The sequence below is a fragment of the Podarcis pityusensis genome (assembly GCF_964106645.2).
Source record: "Podarcis pityusensis genome assembly, chromosome: 16".
Classification (NCBI taxonomy): domain Eukaryota; kingdom Metazoa; phylum Chordata; class Lepidosauria; order Squamata; family Lacertidae; genus Podarcis; species Podarcis pityusensis.
The window spans coordinates 11061300-11082846 of record NC_138041.1 but is presented as its reverse complement, the minus strand read 5'-3'; the positions used below and the strand labels follow the sequence as shown (position 1 = coordinate 11082846).

Genomic DNA, 21547 nt, shown 5'->3' with positions numbered 1-21547 from the left:
GGACAGGTATACTCTTCTCCCCCCCCCCATTTTCTTAGCTTACTATCAATGTGGGTGGTGCCAGAGGAGGGGGAGGCAAGCACCCCCCCAACAAGAAGCTCACCCCCAACTCCTTCCCCCACTGCTGAGCTCCTGTCAGTAACATAAATTGATATTTCCCCCTTTCACAGAGCTTTAACATGTGGGACACAACTCACCCTATTAGAGATAAACTTTGCCCCTTCTCTTCCCACTCACGCTAGATTTCCCCCCTGCTGCCACCACTGCACATCGGGCTCCAGTACTTGTGTAACAGCTGCGTGACAGGCCGAACTCCAACAGATGCAGCTACAAAAGCAAGACAGGAGTGGAGCCCGTGGTGCCAGGACCCTGTTTGCAGCACGACCCCTTTTATGATTCCACCCAGCCCTCATTTTTGCTCCCTCTCTTTCCGTACTGGCTCCTAACCTCCCTCACCTCACCTTGTGCCCCCCTGGTTTTTCTTGCCTCCGCCCTGCAGACGCCAGCTGTGCATGCCCTCGAGGCCAAAGTACAAATTTCACTTAGCCTTATCAGAATCCAGATCCTTTTCTCTCTCCCCACCGGAGTAACAAACGCCAGTGGGGAGGCAAACAAGAAGTCCGGCGCCGAGTGGCAACCCTGTGGGGAGACCCCCACCCTCCACCCTCCCAGCTGCCCCCCCTTGTTTACACCCACCCACCAACACACACGCTGCTGGAAACTCAACTGGTAAGCCCAGCTTTATGGGGTGGACATTTTTGGGAGTGGGGTGGCTTTGGAAGAGTGGGGGAAGGCATGGTGAGGAAGAAGAGCAGGACAGGGGGAAAGAGGACCTAGGAAAGGTCAGAGGTCAGGAACAGCTGCTTCTCCCCAAAGCCCCCCTTTCTCAGTACACAACAGGTATATACCAAAAGTAAGGAAGGAAGGTCGCCCGTTTTTGGGAAGAATTGGCAGAATGAACCAGGACCGCAAACGGGGTTTGCCTTTTTATTGCTTTCTTCTTCACAGCTCTTTGTTTTTCTCCTCCAGCTGAGCCAGACACTCAGGAGAGAGTTGCTTTCTTCTCTTGACCTTTCCTTTCCTTTTCTCTTTCTCCCCTCCCTTGTTCTCTTTCCTTTCCAGGTTGCGTAACGGCTGCCCTTTTATCTACACCCAAAGGCGCAGGCGCTTGCAAGGAGCTGGACGTGACATTCGCACAGGTGGTAAACTCAAGGTGCCTTAATGCAGATTCATGAAACACTGTAGGTTCTTGGGGCAGCCACAAACACCCCCCAGCTGCTCCAAAGAGGTGTCACTCAATTCCCACTATTGGGGCCGCTGCTTACAGCAAGGATGGGGCACTTCAGGCCTGAGAGTCTTATATGCCCCCTGCTAAGCTTCTCTCGCTGACTCTTGGAAGAACCCCCAGGCCACACACCCTCTTCCTGAGGCCACACCCCTCACCTGCTCCACACCTTCCGTAGTGTTTTCACCTGCCTGCGATGTCTCCTTGAACTCCGGTAATGCCTCTTTACTTGCTTTGAAGTGGGAGAGCACCCTTAACTAGGAACTACAGTTCCTAGGATTCTTTGGGATTAAGTCACAGAACATGGATTTTAGAAGTGGTGTGGTAGTGCTTTAAATGTATGGTGCAGATATGGCCAAATGGACAAATTTAAGACAATGCCAGGTCTCTTATGGAGCCTGAACACTGCAGAGCCGTGTTTGACGAATAGAAAGGCATTCAAGAATTCAGAGTTGGCCACATCCGGCCAAAAACCAGGGGCAGCTAGACTGTATGCAGGGCCAGCCTCAGCAACCACAATCAACTAGGGAAAACCCTACAAGTGTCTCTATTTTCCAGGGACGTCCCTGATTTGGAGAAGCCATCCCAGTTTCTGATTTGATCCCAGCATGTCCCACTTTTCCTTAGGATATCTCTATTTTCACTACAGAAATGTTGGAGGGTATGGAGTTATCTGACCCCTGAGCCATCTGAAGGCAATCCTGCATAGGGAAGGTTTTTTTTTAAAATGTTTAATTTTTTTATTATGTTTTTATATAGGTTGGAAGCTGCCCAGAGTGACTGGGGCAACCCAATAAGTTGTGTGGGGTATAAATAGTACGATGATCATTATGGAATGGGATGTCAGATTGACCACCCGTGCCTGTTCTGAGTCCACCTTTTTCAAAAACCAAGCCTCTGCATGGCACTCTGAGCAGAACTGGATGGGCTAGTCTAGCCACCATTTTAATGTCCCACAGGGCATTATGGGAAATTAAAATGGTCGGCAGACCCATCGACAGAAGGTGGGCTTCAGTAGAGGGCGCTTTGCCCAGGGCAAACCCTCTCAAACCTTAGTGAAATGTGGGGATATGCTTAATAATAATAATAATAATAATAATAATAATAATTTATTATTTATACCCCACCCATTTGGCTAGGTTTCCCCAGCCACTCTGGGCGGCTTCCAACACAATATTAAAATACAGTAATGTATCAAAAGTTAAAAGCTTCCTAAACAGGACTACCTTCAGATGTCATCTAAAAGTCTGGTAGTTGTTGTTCTCTTTGACATCTGGTGAGAGGGTGTTCCACAGGGCGGGTGCCACCACCGAGAAGGCCCTCTGCCTGATTCCCTGTAACTTGGCTTCTTGCGGTGAGGGAACCGCCAGAAGGCCCTCGGCACTGGACCTCAGTGTCTGGGCTGGACGATGGGGGTGGAGACGCTCCTTCCGGTTATACTGGACCGAGGCCATTTAGGGCTTTAAAGGTCAGCACCAACACTTTGAATTGTTCTCCGAAACATACTGGAGTCCACCCCGCTACAATGCAGGAAATGCAGCCATATTCCAAAATGCTTGTTTGGAATTTCAGCCTCAGGCACTGATGTGGGTCTGCCTGTCACCTGTTTTCCTCCCTTCACACCAGGACCACAGCTCCCATGGCATCGGTGCGTGGCGTCGCCGTGCAGTGCCCCTCCGACGGTGAGAGCAGCTGCAGTGGAGGCAGCCCAGCCACCACTGCCTCCAGTCGCAGCAACACAGACCTCGACGGGGAGGAGAAAACTTGTGCCGTGTGTGGGGACCGGGCCACCGGCTACCATTTCCACGTCATGACCTGCGAAGGCTGCAAGGGTTTCTTTCGGTACAGTTCCCCGTCTCGGTTTCCACTCCTCCCCCCACTTCTGTAACCCCACTTCTGAAAATGATCCAGGGGGCATTTTCCTTGCATGCAGAGACTCAATATTTGGGTTCCCCCAGAATTTTTCGCAACTGAGGTTACTGTGCTTAGAGAGACATTAGTATTTGAGGATGTATTTTAATTGATTGTCTGATTTTATGTTAATGTGTTATACATTTGATGTTAGCCGCTCTGAGCCCGGCTTCGGCTGGGGAGGGCGGGATATAAATAAAATTTATTATTATTATTATTAAAGGTAAAGGGACCCCCTGACCATTAGGTCCAGTCGCTCAACTTGCTTTATTGGCCAAGGGAGCCGGCATACAGCTTCCGGGTCATGTGGCCAGCATGACTAAGCTGCTTCTGACAAACCAGAGCAGCGCACGGAAACGCTGTTTACCTTCCCACCTGAGCGGTACCTATTTATCTACTTGCACTTTGATGTGCTTTCGAACTGCTAGGTTGGCAGGAGCTGGGACCGAGCAACATGAGCTCACCCCGTCGTGGGGATTCGAACCGCCGACCTTCTGATCAGCAAGTCCTAGGTTCTGTGGTTTAACCCACAGCGCCACCCACGTCCCCTAGAGAGACATTAGAGAGACGTTTTTGTGTGTAGTCGTCGCTAACATGTGGCATTTATAGGCACACTGTAGTCTACACATTTTTACACACATTAGGTGGCTGCAGAAGTCAGAGAAACGCCACGGTGCGACTGTGAGGTAATTTCCGTTCCCGCCCCCTTGTCTTGCAGGCGGACCGTCATCAAGGGCATCCAGTTCACCTGCCCCTTCACCCGAAGCTGCGCCATCACCAAAGCCAAGAGGCGGCAGTGCCAGGCGTGCCGCTACCAGAAATGCCTCGTCGCGGGCATGAGGAAAGACAGTAAGTGTGGCTGCAGTGTTCTTCCTTGCTTGGTTTTGGCCCCAGGCAATATCAGCGGCTCCCGGCTGGTTGCCCAGGAAAGTATAAAGGCAAGGAAAAGTTTATTACGGGCCTTTTTTATTTCAAACTTTGCAGAGAGAGGCTATAGAACCCAGCCTCTTGGATAATGGTGTTGTCCCGAGTGAATCTCCACCCCACCCAGTCTCTCCCACTTCCTCATTCGTCACTTCTACGGCTGCCGCTAAGTGCCCTCTGTCTTCGAGCATTTTGCTCTCCTACTTTTAAGGCTCGCCAGGTTCTGGGAGATGGAGGGTCTGGAATGCTTTCAAGTGACAATGTGTCAGCCAGCTGCTGTTCTGGCTCTGCTTGCTCCTCCTCTCCCATTACAGTGGTACCTCAGGTTACATATGCTTCAGGTTACATACGCTTCAGGTTACAGACTCTGCTAACCCAGAAATATTACCTCGGGTTAAGAACTTTGCTTCAGGATGAGAACAGAAATTGTGCTCTGGCGGCGCGGCAGCAGCAGGAGGCCCCATTAGCTAAAGTGGTGCTTCAGGTTAAGAACAGTTTCAGGTTAAGAACAGACATCCGGAACGAATTAAGTACTTAACCCGAGGTACCACTGTATTTCCTAACTTTTCCCCTCATCTGCCTCTGAGCTGTGACCTCCCTCAAACCCCTGTTATAAATCTATACTGTCTTCCTCTTCCTCCTCCCTGGAAGGGTCAGGATGGGGAGGTGGTCTGCGGTCTCCACCACTCCTCCTCCTTCTCTGCCCAGTCCCTGACAGGCAAATTACTGTACCAGGCAATGCAGAACCTTTTCAACCTTTTCAATGCAGAGACCATCACAATTTTCTATATTAAAAAAAATCACATTCAAGGCTAGTATCAGGAAAAGAAATAAAGCGACGTCCCTGGGGTGCTTTTGCGTGCAAGGCAAAAAACAAAAACAAAACTCCCATTGAGATCCTCTGAGGCAAAGGAGTGATGCTTAGCAGCTGGGCCTCACTCAGGTCCTCATGGAGGCCTGGCTTTCCCCATTGGCGGTTGCTAGGCAACAGCTGCCATCCGCACCTGTTTGGCCACTGTGAGAAAAGGATCCTGGACTGTGAAGGCCTTTGGCCTGATCCTGCAGTTGGACTGTTACTACTCCTAATCTTATGAATTTGTTAAGTCACTTTCCCCACAGACTGACGCAAAGTGACGTATATTAAAATGGATTCAGAACAAGCAAGTAAAACCCCAACAACACGGCTATACAGATAAAAGGCAGGAGTAACCCAACCCCCCATTAAAAGCAGCCACAGTGCCCCTCCTTCAAATGAAAGGCCAAAAGCTTGGGTAAAGAGAAAATGCTTTGCTTGACATCTAAAAATAGATAAAGATGGCGTCTGGCTTGCCTCCTTGGGGAGAGCATTCCACAAGCTTATGTTCTTAGGTTCTCCCAGTAAGGTCTTCTGAGGCAAGGAAGTGGGGCCGACACACACACACACACACACACACACACAGAAAATACATATGGTTGCCTGGTCGCATCTTTGGACACTGACAGCCCCTCTTGCCACGCCTCCACTCCTGTGGCTGCATAATGAAAAAAACATTAGAATTGATTGAATTCTAAAAATGGCTGACGGTACAGAGGCCAACTGTTCCCTGCCTTACACCCAGGGATGAGGGAGAAATTTGCTTCAGATTGCTTTTAAAGGCAAACCCGTGTCATTTGCACCTTCTGAAAACACTAAGGAGAGCAGAACAGAGCCATCCTTAGAAATTTGCGCCTCTCTGAATTTTGCATTGCTATGTGTTAAGGGAAAGTGTGCATATAAATGCATATATTAGTGAAATTAACATATAAAAATGTGTGTGTGTGTAGAAATATGCTTTGAAAAAAGTCTGTAATAATAATTGGATTATTTACAGTATATGCCACCCATCTAACTGGGTTGCACAGAAATGTGTATTTTAGGCTAAATTTTGCACTAAATGCTAATGAATTTTCATGAGGATTCTGAGTAGTAGTAGTAGTAATAATAATAATAATAATAATTTCAAACTGATGTGGAACTCTGGGGAACCGAACTTAAGATTGGATAAACGACAGAGAGAAACTGAAATTGACACATTCACCAGACCCTAATTACATCCTATGGCCTAAACAAGTTTAGCTGTGGTGGATTTGAATTTTCCTACCAGATCCCATTTGTGATACCCATCCTCCATATATTTGCCTATCAATAGCTATTAGCGTTAATGAAGCTGTCTGGTCAAACGCAAAAGTCATACTAGACCTGGAAGGGGTTGTGGGGAAGAAACAGACTGGATGGCTTCTTCCCTCAGGCCCTGGCTTGTGGAGTTCTTTTTAATTCCTATTACTATATGACCCAGGAAGCCTCTCTCTCTTTCCCCACCCCCCAATTCTTTCGGCCTGGTCCTTTTGTCCTGCACTTAACTGCATTCAGCAAGAGAGATTCTCCTTAAAGTTCCCTGCGTTTTGCAGGAGAGTTTCTCTTTGAAGTCCCAAAAATATCAGATGCCTTCTCCAAGACCTTGTGGGACACGATCCCATATAGAGATATGGCAGGCAGACCACTACTATATGCACTTTCAGGAAACAGCTGAAGGCATGTTTGTTTTGATAGGCTTTTCCAGCAGGATGGAAAAGTCTCTGGCCTTAGGGGTTCATTTTGTATAGTTTCAAAACTCATCCTTATTTGTTGTTGTCAATGTTCTGCTTTTAAAGCTATTTCCAGCTGTTTTTAATGGCACGTTTGCAAATTGCCTTGTAAAAGGTGGTTCATAATTTAATAAATTATAGTATAAAAAGAACCCTGCTAGATCAGATTCCCAGCAGACGTAAAATATAACCGTCGGGGCTGGTCACATTGGTAGCCCTGTCCTCTGTGAATTTCTCCAGTCCTCTTTCAAAGCCGTCCAACCTAGTGGCCATCGCTTCCTCTTGCAGATGCAGCTACCACAGTTTGGCTCTGCACTGTGCAAAGAACAACAGTGCTACCTTGGTTCTCGAACGCAATCTGTTCCGGAAGTCCGTTCGACTTCCAAAACTTTCAGAAACCAAGGCGCGGCTTGCTATCGGTTGCAGGAGCTTCCTGCAGCCAAGTGGAAGCTGCGTCGGACGTTTGGCTTCCGAAAAACATTCAAAAACCGGAACACTTACTTCCGGGTTTTCGGCGTTCAGGAGCCAATTTGTTTGTTAACTAAGCTGTTCGAGAACCAAGGTACCACTGTATTTTCTTTTGCCTGTCCCGGATCTTTCAACATTCGGGCTTCATAGGTTGTCCCCGAGTTTAAATATTATGAGAGAGACCTCTCTGTCCATCCCCAACCCCCACACCAGGCCTCGTTTCACACACACACCCACCCACCCCCCTCATGCCTGCTCCTCCTTGCCTTTTCTTGGAACTAAAAAGTCCCCAAATGTTGTAACTTTTCGTCACACAGGAGCTTCTCCGGCCCTTTGTTTATTATTTTGGTGGTCCTTTTGGGAAACTTTTCCCAGCACTATAACGATAGCAACAACATTCAGACACACACAGACACACACACACAGACACACAGACACAGGTAAACAGCACAAGATGGGCACTCTCAAAGGATCTTTCGGTGTCATCCTGAGCAGAAGAAGCCTTCAGCTTGTTTGCTTCTGCAAAGCCATCCTCAGTAAAGAAGAAGGATTGGAAGCAGCTGTAGGGTTGTGCGGAGAGGGAGGGGTGATGAGGAGGAGGAGGAGGAGGAGGAGGAGGCTGTCAGCAAAGCCGCATCCTCTCTCCAGGGAACGATACACTGCGCTGGAAAGCAGGGTGGATTTGAGGCCGCCCAGCCAGCTTTTCCTCCGCATCGACTGGCCCAAAGGGTCAGATTTCATTAAAAGAAACGCCAGAGAGGAGCAAGAATAGAGTCATCTCCCTCCTCCAGCTGCAGAAGCAAGACACTTAAAAGCAAAAAAGATCTCCTTCTCAGAGCAGGCTGGCAGCAGAGCCAAACCAATAAAAACAAAACAAAATGGGCCTCTGCCTGAGCACAGATTAATCTGATGGGGGCAGTGGGGTGGGGTGAGGTGTGCGTGTGGGCAGACAATAATCTGGTCCAGGATGAATCCTGCCGCACACCCCGGGGCTTTGTGGAGAGAGGAAGGAGAGAGGAGCGTCAGCGCTGTGCGAGAGACTGTCAGAGGGTGATGCATTGCGGTCTCCTTACACAAGAGGGTGTTCCGTGCTGCAGTCGGACTGTGATGTAGCCGTGGGCACACACACGTTGTTGTTGTGTGTGTGTGTTTTAAGCAGTGGCGTAGCGTGGGGGGTGCAGGGGGGGCCGGCCGCACCGGGCGCAACATCTGGGGGTTAGGGTTAGGGGGCGCAAATCCACGGGTTAGGGGGCGCAAATTACTTGCCTTGCCCCGGGTGCTGACAACCCACGCTACGCCACTGGTTTTAAGAAAAGAAATACCGCCTGGATCTGCCCGCAAACAGCTCCGAATCGCACCTGACCCTCTCTGCAGAATTCCATTAAGGAGCTTCTAGCGAGAGGCACCCCCTGTAAAGTGAATTGAGAAGGGGGGGGAGTGTTGCAAATCAATTGGGGTTTCTCTCTGCAGAATCTTAAGCAAGTTCAGCTGGACACTGACAGCAGGGGAAGAAAGAAAGAAAGCAGCGTTGCAAAGAGGCCGATGCAGCGGCAAAACCTTTCTGACAGTGTTGTGCCCTGCCTGCCACAGGCGGCCGACCCCCAAGCCCAGGGATGATGCAACAGGGCTTAATTTGGACAGTGGCAAAGCCCACGGGGGTTTCAAGAGCTACAACCTAGCCATGGAATGTGTAATATTAATAATAATGGAGAGTGTGTAATAACAGAGTCGGCATGGTGCCGTGGTTAGGAGCTGGGGTAGGGAACCACCGGCCAGGGGCAAATTGTGGCCCTCGCGGGCCCTCTGTCTGGCCCTTGGGATGCTCCCAGACTACACATTTAATCACAGGAAGCTACTGGAGTAGTCCCTAAAGTGTGTATAGGAATGCATTTTACTAGGGAACTTTGCAAAAAAAAAAGTATATAGGGCAAAAATCCATATAAACATGTGTCTGTTAGGAGAAATTTGCACTAAAATGCCGAATTTTCCTGAGGACTTAAAAAAAGTCCACACACTACTGTGGGAATGTACTTGAGACTGGGAAAATGAGAAACTAAGAGAAACCAAACGCATCCCACTCGCTCAGGGATGGAAGGATCAGTTCATTCCGATTCTCTCTGATTTCTCATCTTTCCTGTTTTAAATTCAGTTTGCCACATTTTGCAGCAATTTGTGGGGTTTGTTTGTTTAAATTCTCATGAATATTCACCAGCATTTTAGTGCAAATGTCTCCCAACGAGCATGTACTTATATGGAGTTTTGATTAACGTACACATCTTTGCCAGCAATTCCCCCTAATATAATGTTTTTTTGTGCGTGCCATTTTCACCAATATGTTTATGCTTCCTTTCACCCAATAAATCCATTTTTTGGTTGACAAGCCGCATAGTAAAATTCAGTAAAATAGTAAAATTCAGAGAAGTGTGAATTTCAGAGGATGGCTGTGTTATGGTCCATTCAGAAACTATAGGTTGGAAAGATTCGGCTTCAGAGGAGACGTGAATCAAATCCCTCCTTCAGAGGAGACGTGAATCAAATCAAATCAAATCCCTATACCCACCCTTACTGGTGGGGCGTTTGGTTTATCAGGTCCCTGGTAGCTCCCTGCTCAAGGTCCACACAAGCTTCTCTTTTGAGCACTGCTTCCTTTTTGTTCCTGACACAGTGATAATGTCAGAGGAAGCTTTGCATGTGCGGCGTGCGCTGAGGTGGCAGAAGAAGCACCAAGGACAGAGTCCGGCCTCAGTGGAGCCACCTGAGGAAAGCAGCCTCACACCAGAGCAGGAACAACTGATTGAGCTCCTCACCGAAGCCCACAAGAAAACCTTTGACTCCAGCTTCTCTCAGTTCAACCACTACCAGGTGAGCTTTGCAGGAGTTCCAGACGGTTTGTTTCAGGAATGAGGGGGGGAGGAACACCCTATGGCCCCCCACATGCTGCTGTTGGACCCCAGCTCCCAGCCAGCCTGACCAGTGGTCGGGGTGATGGGAATTGGAGCTCAGCGTCTCTTAGAGAGGGGTCCCTCATCCCTAAATTGATTCATGTACCAGGAGAGACCTACACGATGGTTTTCAGATGTTGCTGGAAATAAAATATCACCGGTCCTAAAATATCTACAGTGGTACCTTGGGTTACAGACATTTCAGGTTACAGATGCTTCAGGTTACAGACTCTCCTAACCCAGAAATAGTACCTCAGGTTAAGAACTTTGCTTCAGGATGAGAACAGAAATCGCACGGCGGCAGCATCTGGAGGCCCCATTAGCTAAAGTGGTACCTCAGGTTAAGAACAGTTTCAGGTTAAGAACGGACCTCCAGAACGAATTAAGTTCTTAACCCGAGGTACCACTGAACATTGGTTCCTAGTATGCTTCTGAGAACAATTCAAAGTGTTGGTGCTGACCTTTAAAGCCTAAAAACAGCCCAGTATATCTGAAGGAGCGTTTCCACCGCCATCGTTCAGCCCCGAACACTGAGGTCCAGCTCCGAGGGCCTTCTGGCGGTTTCCTCACCACGAGAAGTGAAGTTACAGGGAGCCAGGCAGAGGGCCTTCTTGGTAGTGGCGCCCACCCTGTGGAACGCCCTCCCAGCAGATGTCAATGAGATAAAGAACTACACAACTTTTAGAAGACATCTGAAGGCAGCCCTTGTATAGGGAAGTTTTGATATTTTACTGTGGTTTCATAATTTTTGTAAGCCTCCCAGAGCGGTGGGGGCAACCCAGTCAGATGGGTGGCATTAAATAAATAAACAAAAAAATAATGATCCTTAACTCACTGCGATGGATCAGGCGAATGGCTGCCTTACAGGCTCCTTGACCAATTTCCATGCATTTCTCTTGAGGACTAGATGCTTAGGATCAGAAGCTGGTGGGAGAAAGAAAGCAAGCTGAGATGGTCTTGGGGTTCAATGAAAGGAAATTTATTGTGAGCCCCACTTAACCAGCGTCTCCCCTCCAGCCAGCGGTGCGTCTCTACATCCACAGCCAGAGATCTCACAGCCCCCAGGATGCTGCTGTCCCTCCCATGTGCCCCTACAGTCCTCAAGACCACATGGAGAGCTTTCCAGAGGAGGTCCTCCCCGATGTCTTCAACCTCTTGCCGCTCTTTGCCGACATCAGCACCTACATGATCCAGCAAGTGATCCAGTTTGCCAAGGCCATACCGTCTTTCAGGTGAGTGCCTTGCTGTGAATCAAAGGGTCTTTATTCACCCCCTGCAAAGTCCTATCGTCCTCTGGGAGTCAATAAAGGTAAAGGGACCCCTGACCATTAGGTCCAGTCGTGACTGACTCTGGGGTTGCGGCGCTCATATCGCTTTATTGGCCGAGGGAGCCGGCGTACAGCTTCCAGGTCATGTGGCCAGCATGACTAAGCCGCTTCTGGCGAACCACAGCAGCACACGGAAACGCCATTTACCTTCCCGCCGGAAGGTACCTATTTATCTACTTGCACTTTGACATGCTTTTGAACTGCTAGGTTGGCAGGAGCAGGGACCGAGCAACGGGAGTTCACCCCGTCGTGGGGATTCGAACCGCCGACCTTCTGATCGGCAAGCCCTAGGCTCTGTGGTTTAATCCACAGCGCCACCCACGTCCCTCTGGGAGTCAATATGTGACTACTAATGGGGAACTCTGATCTAAATTAAGGAAGCTTCCAGACTGTTGCTATTTTCATGCGGGAGATTCAATCACATACGGACATATTTAGGTCATATGATTAAAGTTGCTCCCGTGCATCAGACTTGCTTCCTTCCCCCCCCCCCCCAAAAAAAAATCCTTCCCTTTTTTTGCAGTAAGAAAAAGCATTGCGGAAACACGCTGGAAAGTGGGGGAGGCAATTGCTTGACGCAATGTTGTCTGAACTCTCCATGAAGGTTGTGCAAACAGATCAGGGTGGGTGCTCAATAAACCAGTCTCCCAGAGGTGACCTCTGTCCCGTGTTGCCTGCTGATAACTCATAGGTGATGAATGCTGAAAGAGTGTGTGTAAGGCAGCCAGCTCCACTGTAAGACAATGAAATTAATCTAAGACTAATTATCAATTAATTATGGAACTGATTTTAAAAGGTTTGAGGTAAGGATCGGTTAATGGAGGGCATCCCCTGTCTTGGGGAAGGGGAAAGAGGTTGTTTATAGCTCAGCAGTCAGTGATTGATGGCTTGAATAATGGATACAGGGGGATTGATAATAAACAACAAAATACTGGGGTGTGTGTGTTTGTTTGCTACTATGTTATGCATTTTTGTGTTTTCATATTGTAAACCACCCTGTGATCCTTGGACAAACGGCGGTATAGAAATTTAATAAATACAGTGGTACCTCTGGTTGCGAACGGGATCCGTTCCGGAGCCCTGTTCGCAACATGAGCAGAACGCAACCCGCGCGTGCGCAGGTCTCAATTTGCCGCTTCTGCGCATGCGTGTGACATCATTTTGAGTGTCTGCACATGCGTGAGTGGCGAAACCCGGAAGTAACCCGTTCTGTGGGACGTATCCTGAAAGAACATAACCTGAACCGAACTTAGAGGTATGACTGTAATAGCATCTTAAAAAGCAGAGACATCACCTTGCCAACAAAGGTCCGTATAGTTAAAGCTATGGTTTTCCCAGTAGTGATGTATGGAAGTGAGAGCTGGACCATAAAGAAGGCTGATCGCCGAAGAATGGATGCTTTTGAATGATGGTGTTGGAGGAGACTCTGGAGTGTCCCATGGACTGCAAGAAGATCAAACCTCTTCATTCTGAAGGAAATCAGCCCTGAGTGCTCACGGGAAGGACAGATCGTGAAGCTGAAGCTCCAATACTTTGGCCACCTCATGAGAAGAGAAGACGCCCTGGAAAAGACCCTGATGTTGGGAAAGATGGAGGGCACAAGGAGAAGGGGACGACAGGGGACGACAGGGGACGAGATGGTTGGATAGTGTTCTCGAAGCTATTTTTATTTTTAGATCTTACTACGCTATACATATGATTTCTGTTGAAATTATTCAGTTTGGTTGTGCGCTTCCTGATGTGCTTTATTTATTGTTCATGACTACTTTTGTTATGTCAGTAAATATGTAAACTTTTTTTACATGTTGTAAGCCGCCTAGATTTCCCAGTAGTGATGTATGGAAGTGAGAGCTGGACCATAAAGAAGGCTGGTCGCCGAAGAATTGGTGCTTTTGAATTATGGTGCTGGAGGAGACTCTTGAGAGTCCCATGGACTGCAAGAAGATCAAACGTATCCATTCTTAAGGAAATCAGCCCTGAGTGCTCACTGGAAGGACAGATCGTGAAGCTGAGGCTCCAATACTTTGGCCACCTCATGAGAAGAGAAGACTCCCTGGAAAAGACCCTGATGTTGGGAAAGATGGAGGGCACAAGGAGAAGGGGACGACAGAGGGTGAGATGGTGGGACAGTGTTCTCGAAGCTACCAGCATGAGTTTGACCAAACTGCGGGAGGCAGTGGAAGACAGGAGTGCCTGGCGTGCTCTGGTCCATGGGCTCACGAAGAGTCGGACACGACTAAACGACTAAACAACAACAACATGACTGTAATAAAATAATAATAGTTCCCCCACCATCCTCAGCCAGTCCCCACCTGCCCTGCCTTCTTGCTTTCATCTAGAACTGAGATCTGCCAACCAGAACCAGGTGTAAAATAGCCACTCTGTGAACAAGGTGCCTCTGAGCACATGCTCAGTTGAAGTAACAAGAAAGGAGATTCCAGCTAAATACTGTATCAGGAAGAACTTTCTGACCGTAAGAGCTGTTTGCCAGTGGAACAGACTCCCTCAAGAAGTGGTGGGCTCTCCTTCCTTGGAGGTTCTTGTTTTTTTTCCCCCAAATTTTTTTATTGGTTTTCACAATATTATAAACAAACAAACAAACACACAAGACAAACAAACATAACAAACATAAATCATAGCCTTATTGAAAATTACCGTTATTAACTTTGTTAAGTGACTTCCTTGCTTCCCCTTAGTTGAATTTCATTGCATATCCTTTTAACGGTTTTCCAAATCCCAATTTTTATAAAATTTAACTTAAACATTAACATCCTTAAATCTTCACCTTATATAATTAAACATATTAATTCATCACTTAACATAGACAGAATCCTAAGCCTATTAAGTATCTGCAAGCTGTTTGCGGTTACCGTATTTTAACTTAACAAATTTAACTAAATAATCATTAAATTTATTCCATTCTTCCCGATATTCCTCCTCCTTCTGGTCGCAGACTCTTCCGGTTAGGTCGGCTAGCTCCGAAAAATCCATCATCTTCATCTGACATTCTTCTACTGTTGGTAATTCTTGGGTTTTCCACTTTTTAGCTAACAAAATACGAGCAGCAGTTGTGGCATACAGAAATAATTTAACATCTTTCTTGGGCAATTCCAAACCTGTTATTCCAAGAAGAAAGGCCTCTGGTTTCTTTATAAATGTATATTTCAACATTTTTTTCAATTCATTATAAATCTTTCCCCAGAAGTCTTTCACCTTGGGACAGGTCCACCACATATGATAAAAGGTTCCTTCCTTTTCTTTACATTTCCAACATATATTGTCACAATTATGATATATCTTTGCTAATTTTACAGGAGCCAAGTACCATCTATACATCATTTTCATTATATTTTCCTTTAGCAAAGTACATGCAAGTCCTTGGAGGTTCTTGAGCAGAGGCTGGATGGTCATCTGTCCTGGATGCTTTAGCTGAGATTCCTGCATGGCAGGGTGTTGGACTTAGGTGACCCTTGGTGTCCCTTCCAACTCTACAGTTCTGTGATTAGAACTTTCCAAAACAGTCTGCAGACCAAAATGCAGCTGGCCTTTGAAATTTGCACTTCTCCAAGTTTTGCAACACAGTTCTCTGGCCAAGTCACATGTACGAAAAGGCTGACTTTAAAGGTTTAATAAATCAAGCATTTAAAAAAAATAGTGAACGGCAACAGGCAAAAATGCATTCTATTAGGAAAAATTGCTCTGCAAAATTATGTATATGAGGCAAAATTGCATACAAACGTTTATATTAGGAGAAGTTTGCACTGTTGTTATTTTTTAAATAAATTTGCAATACTGATGCGGAAATGTGGAGGACGTTGGAAAGGCGAGAAACTGAGAGAAACCAGAACTGACAGATGAACCAATCTCTAAGTCAAGGGTGATGGAGTAATAGTTCAACAACATCTAGAGCATCACAAGCTTTCTACCTCAAGGCTAAGGATTGGTTCCAAAACTCTGAGCCTGTCTTACCGCTTAATGTGTTTTCTCTCTCTCCCCCAACCAGAAGTTTGCCAATCGATGATCAAATCTCACTCCTCAAAGGCGCCACCCTGGAGATCTGTCAGATCCGGTTCAACACAGTCTTCAATGAGGAGACCAAAGCTTGGGAATGCGGCCAACACTGCTACACCATCCAAGATGGCGCCCTGAGTAAGTCACAGGAAGTCTAGAGAGTCCCACAGCTGCCATGTGACTGGGAGCAGGGCACATTCCATGGGCTCTCTCAGGCTTGACTATAAGAGTGCCCTGCTGGATTAGGGCCACAGTCCAACTTGTCTAGCATCCTGTTCTCACAGTGGCCAACCAGATCCCTAATGAAAGCCCACAAATGAGATCTGAGTGGAAAAGCACTCTTCTCACTAGCGATTCCCCTCCTTTGGTATCCTGAGGCAGGCCACCTTCCAAGCGTGGGGACAGGACACAGTCATCACGGCTGGTAGACATTGATAGCTTCTTCCTCCATGAATATGTTCAATTGTTTTGTAAAACCATCCAAGTTGGTGGCTGTCACTGTGGGCCACGACTGGCCCAGCCCATTAGCATTTTTAAAACTTCCAAATATCAATTTCCTAGCCTCTTTGCTAATTGTACAAAGGAAAGCTGTCTTGTTTTGCAGTTTCCAGGTGCTAGTACTTCCATAAATTTAGTATTCAGTCTGTACAATCCAGTTGTTAGCATTCCTACCAAACAGAATGTATGGAGCACAATTTATGGCTGCCGTGATTATGCTTCCTGGGCAGGGTTAGAGAGATTACCCTGGAAGCAGCAGTGTGGGTAGATGAATTCATGGAGATTTCACATGAGCTATTGTTTTTTGTTTGTTATTATGCTATGCATTTTTGTGTTTTTATATTGTAAACTGTCTTGCAATCCTCTGATGAAGGGCGGTCTAGAAATACTACTACTACTACTACTACTACTACTACTACTACTAATACGCTCCTGTTTTCTGATGCAAATGATGCTAAGTGGGAACAAGAGCCCTTTTGGGGCGCTGAATTCCTTCCTGGGTTCTTTCCTGACCTGGTTGCCTTCTGGAACCAATGTTGCTCATGGGGTTCATACAACCAATCTAGCAAGAGACCCATAATTGGATTACGTTGTGTGAATGCTCCCTCCTGTGGTCAGAGGGGAGTATTTAGCACAGCAGAGGATCCTGGAGGGGCCAGTCCTGTGACCTCAGATTGGTTTCTTCTGTGGGCAAACTGTTCCACTATGCTACATGCCATAAGCATCACAGGCCCACAATACACAGAGACCCACTTTATCAACATCCCTGTCTTCTCCTCCAGCTGGATTCCAGCAGGTCTACCTGGAGCCATTGCTGAAGTTCCACATCAGCTTGAAGAAGCTGAGGCTGCACGAGGCTGAATACGTTCTGCTCCAAGCCCTGGTGTTGTTCTACCCGGGTAAGTCCTCCGCATCCCAGTAGTGGCAGATTGCACCATCACCACCCTTTCTGAAAGGCAGGAGGTTTCCATGCCTGCTCGGTTAGAGTATTGGACTAAGACCTGGCAGGTGAAAAGGTAAATGGACCCCTGACTATTAGGTCCAGTTGTGACCGCCTCTGGGGTTGCGGCGCTCATCTCGCTTTATTGGCCGAGGGAGCCGGCATACAGCCTCCGGGTCATGTGGCCAGCATGACTAAGCCGCTTCTGGCGAACCAGAGCAGCACACGGAAACACCATTTGCCTTCCCGCCAGAGCGGTACCTATTTATCTACTTGCACTTTGACGTGCTTTTGAACTGCTAGGTTGGCAGGAGCAGGGACCGAGCAAGGGGAGCTCACCCCCTCGCGGGGATTCGAACCGCCGACCTTCTGATCGGCAAGTCCTAGGCTCTGTGGTTTAACCCACAGCGCCACCTGCGTCCCTCCAAGACCTGGCAGACCAAGGTTCAAATCCCCACTCAGCCAGGAAGCTCACCGGGTGACCTAGTCGCGGCCTCTCAGCCTGGCCTGCCTCACAGGGTTGTTCAGAGGACAACAATAGAACCGTATACACCACCTAGAGCTCGTTGGAAGGAGAGGTGGAATAAAAAATGCCTGTCTGTATGTGGGTGTGCTTATATATCTGTGATTAAAAATAAATAAATATTTTTTGTTAACTGCAGTATCATACAGGCAACGGCCAGTCAATACACGTCCCATTGGTGTGTGATCGCACGGGCGTCGCACCAAACCTGGAAGTGTCTTTAAAAATGGCAAAAATGGCCCTAAAAGAGCCCAGAAAAGGGGGGAAAGGCGCTTAGCAATCCTGCAAGCCTTTGCGAGTGCAATCCCATGAGCCTTTGCACTGACCGTTGAGGCCCGTGGAGAATTGGGAGTTTGAGCGAGGAGGTTGGGAGGGAGCGATGGGGGTGTTTGCAGGCTTCCCCAATGGTGTTCCCAATATACGTAGTTTCAGTTAAACGCGGTGCCTCGTAACATAACCCCTTCGTAAATGGGGAGTGGCCTGTATCTCTTATTCCCGTGATTAACTGAATCTCAAAAGGGATCCAGAGAAAACGTGGGTGAAGTGCTGTTTGCTCATATATGTGTGTGTGTGTGTGTGTGTGTGTACACACCCACACACACCCACACACACACACACACACAGCACAGTATGTCGACCTCATTCTTTATTTCAAGAAGTCCGGCATTTCCAGACAAGGGCCTCTGGGTGCATGCAGAGTACATCTTCCTCAAGAGGGGGACGTTTTTCTATGTGCCTCTGAGCATGCACTAAGTAGCAACCCATTTGGGTGGGTGGGGTTTGTTTGTTTTTTTGCCAGCACTCCCTTTGGGTAAGAGGGGAATTCCTCACCCTTTGCCCCATATCTCCTCTGCCTTGTCTCTCACTGCCCAAGCCTGCGACTTTGCAGACCACATGGACGTCACACAGCGAGAGGTGATTGACCAGACCCAAGAGAAAATCGCTCTAACTTTAAAAAACTACATTGACCAGCGACATGCTCTGCCCGAAGGAAGGTGAGCAGGGAACGTGCTTTGTGGTGGGAGAGGGGGTGCTCTCTACAAGGGGTGGGCAACCTGTGGCCGTCCTGATGTTGCTTTGGGGCTTCCAGACGGGCTCTTTATTTTGCAAATGTGATTGTTTTCGTGCAACTGACCACACTCCCTGCTTTTTTAGGATTGCTATAGGTGTTCTGCTGTAGTCAGTTTTTCACAGAACATTTCTGTTACGTATTTTCTGACCTGTCCCAACAGTTACTACTTCTCCACTCTCTCACAAACCCAACTTTCCAGCCCCTAGTTATCATGCTTCACAATGGGCAAAATGAAGGCTTGTGCTGGTTGTGTGTGCTGCAATTCCCAGAGTGCTTTACCAATCAATCCCTCTTTCGAGGGGACTCTGGGAACTGTAGCTCTGTGAGAGGAATAGGGGTCCCTGAACAACTCTTAGCACCATAGGAGCCAACTCCTAGGGGCCAAGGTCCCTTCACCCCCCCAATAAAACATTTGAAGGGGCCACCCACCCAAAGTTGGCGGGCGTTGCCATTCAAATGGTGTGTGTGCATCACGTTCTGTGACTGATTATGTGGGGCGGGGCTTACCTGGGGCCCTCCCCATATTTTATTCAAGTTGGCACCCCTGCTCAGCACAAACTACATTTCCCAGGATTCTTTTGAGGAAGCCATGATGTCTTAAAGTGGTATGATACTGCTTTAAATGTACAGTGTGGATGGAGGCCTTAGTCTTTTAAGATCCCTTAAGCAGCCTTTGCTTCCCCCAATGAATCCTGGGAACTGTGGCTTATTAATGTTATGTACTGAAGTTCTCACCCTGGGCCAGCAGGGGGATACTGTAGATAGTTATGCAAATGAAGGATTGAAAGTGACGTTCAGTGATTGGATAGTTTTTATGCAAATGAAGGATCAAAAGTGACGTTCAGTGATTGGATAGTTTTTGAAAGTTGCTGCAGTAACGTTGTACTGGAGTGCTATATAAGCAGGCTGACTGAGCCCTTCAGTTCAGTTCTGTTCTGTTCTGGCCTCTGAATAAAGAAGAGCTGTTTGAAGAATCGCTGTGTCGTCTGATATGTTCACCCACAACTAAACAATTAAGGGTGTTGAGAATTGTTAGGAGACCCCCTATTCCCCTCACAGAGCTACAATTCCCAGAATTCCCTGGGAAGAGGAATGGATATTGTTAAATCCCTCTGGGAACTGTAGCTGCGAGGGGGTCTTCTGAACAACTCTCAGCGCCCTTAGCAAGTTACAGTCCCCAGGGTGATTTGGGGGGAAGCCGTAGTTGCTTAAAGCAACGTAACTTGAATGTGTGGTGCTGATGGGGCCCTAGGTGGTGCTCAGGCAAGGAGCAAATGGAAATTTGGTGTGTGTAATAGAGAGCACCCACTCAAAGTATCAGGAACGACAAGGACTGATGGCTGCCTCCTTCTCCCTTCTACTTCTCCAGGTTCCTCTACGCCAAACTTCTCTTGTTGCTGACAGAGCTGAGGACGCTGAAAGTCGAAAATACGCGGCAGATCCTCCATATCCACGACACCCAGGACCTCACCACCATGACGCCACTGCTTTCGGAAATTATCAGCTGAAAGCTTGCACCAGGAGAGTGCTGCATCTTTCGTTCACGTTTTGCTTTAGGTGTAAAAAGGGACATATGTGCTGGAAGACTGGATCCAGAAGTTTTCCAAGACTTCTCTCGAGATCCGGTAGTTTTAGGGATCTGCTGGAAAGCCAGGCATTGCTCCCTTCTGCTGCTACCCCGAGCAAGGGCTGGTTACTTTTGCAGAACTGTAGTCTCTTCCCCCTCCATCTGCTGCAAACCCATATTTCCCGTCCCCCGCTCCCCCACAATCAATCTAATCTTCCTTCCACAGCTAATCCAATAGCAGCCAACCCTGTTCCTCCCACCCTCACCCCCAATCCTGGCTTAGCCAAGCATCATCATGAGCCTCCTTGCAGCCAACCTTGTCTGATCCACTGATCCTCTCTAAGCTCCCCAGCGCTGCCCCTCAAAACCCTCTTTAGGCTTCCGAGATCACGAAAGCAAAGCCCGACTGCCAGGGCCCCACCCCCAGACAGAGAGAATTTCAGGGCAGCTTTTGCATATCAAGCTGGTGTCCTGTGGGAGGAAAAGAGCTCCCCCCAAAAAGTGATGGCATATGTGTGTGTGTGTGTGTGTGTGTGTGTGTGTGTGTTTTAATGTGTTTATTTACAGCTCGAGAAGGATTTCCGGGGGCACATCAGATGCAAGGCCAGGGCCAGACAGAATCAGTACAGGCACCTAGGAGCAGCAGGCTTCAGAGTATGGAAAGCTATCTTGTCTACTCTGCACCTGAACTCTTTTGGCAGCACTTTAAAAATGAGGCAGTGCCGTTTTTGCTGCAGCAGACACTTTTCCAAGTGACTTTCAAGCAGGAAAATGGGATGATGATGATAATTTATTTATGCCCTGCCCATCTGACTGGGTTGCCCCAGTCACTCTGGGTGGCTTCCAACAGAATATAAAAACACAACGAAACATCGGACATAAAAAACTTCGCAATACAGGGTTGCCTTCCGATGCCTTCTGAAAGTCGTATCATTATTTATCTCCTTGACATCTGATGGGAGGGTGTTCCACAGGGTGGGCGCCACTACTGAGAAGGCCCTCTTCCTGGTTCCCTGTAACGTCACTTCTAGCAGTGAGGGAACTACCAGAAGGCCCTCAAGCTGGCCAGAATTAGTTACTAATAGACAGCGCACAAAAGGCTTCCAGCTAGCTCTTTGTGAGATTTCTTCAGGGGCAAGTGAATTGAACTGCAGCTCAAAGGCTTGAAGCCTTGATAAAATTTGCTCCTAGTACACCTTTGAGGTCTCCTGTTTCTTTCCTTCATTCCTATGCTGAGCTCTTCCAACACACCCAAGGAATTTTAACAGAACAGAACAGCAGCCCTGCTGGATCACCCCCAGGGTCAAGTCGAAAATTCTGTTTCCCATCCGATGCCTTTGAGGACGTGAATGCTTTTGGACTACAACTCCCATCATTCCTAGCTAACAGGTCAGGGATGATGGGAATAGTAGTCTTAAAAAAACAGTCTAAAAACAGCTGGAGACCCAAGTTTGGGAAACCCTGCTTTAGAAAA

General features: G+C 47.7%; 1 protein-coding gene across 4 annotated transcripts; it reads left to right on the top strand.

Moving 5' to 3' along the window:
- Positions 1 to 562: 562 nt before the first annotated feature.
- On the top strand, positions 563 to 21266 carry NR1I3 (nuclear receptor subfamily 1 group I member 3). Of its 4 annotated transcripts, none has more exons than XM_080984735.1 (10): positions 563 to 729; positions 1123 to 1199; positions 2912 to 3127; positions 3915 to 4045; positions 9858 to 10054; positions 11152 to 11366; positions 15466 to 15611; positions 16754 to 16870; positions 18309 to 18429; positions 19876 to 21266. In XM_080984735.1, the coding sequence occupies exons 3-10, from the start codon at positions 2925 to 2927 to the stop codon at positions 20012 to 20014; spliced, it is 1269 nt and encodes a 422-aa protein (XP_080840861.1). In that variant the 5' UTR covers positions 563 to 729; positions 1123 to 1199; positions 2912 to 2924; the 3' UTR covers positions 20015 to 21266. The 4 variants fall into 4 exon arrangements, with proteins under 4 accessions (XP_080840861.1, XP_080840863.1, XP_080840860.1 ...); XM_080984737.1 differs by having other exon boundaries at positions 1123 to 1213; positions 18324 to 18429; XM_080984734.1 differs by having other exon boundaries at positions 1123 to 1213.
- The last annotated feature ends 281 nt before the right edge of the window (positions 21267 to 21547 follow it).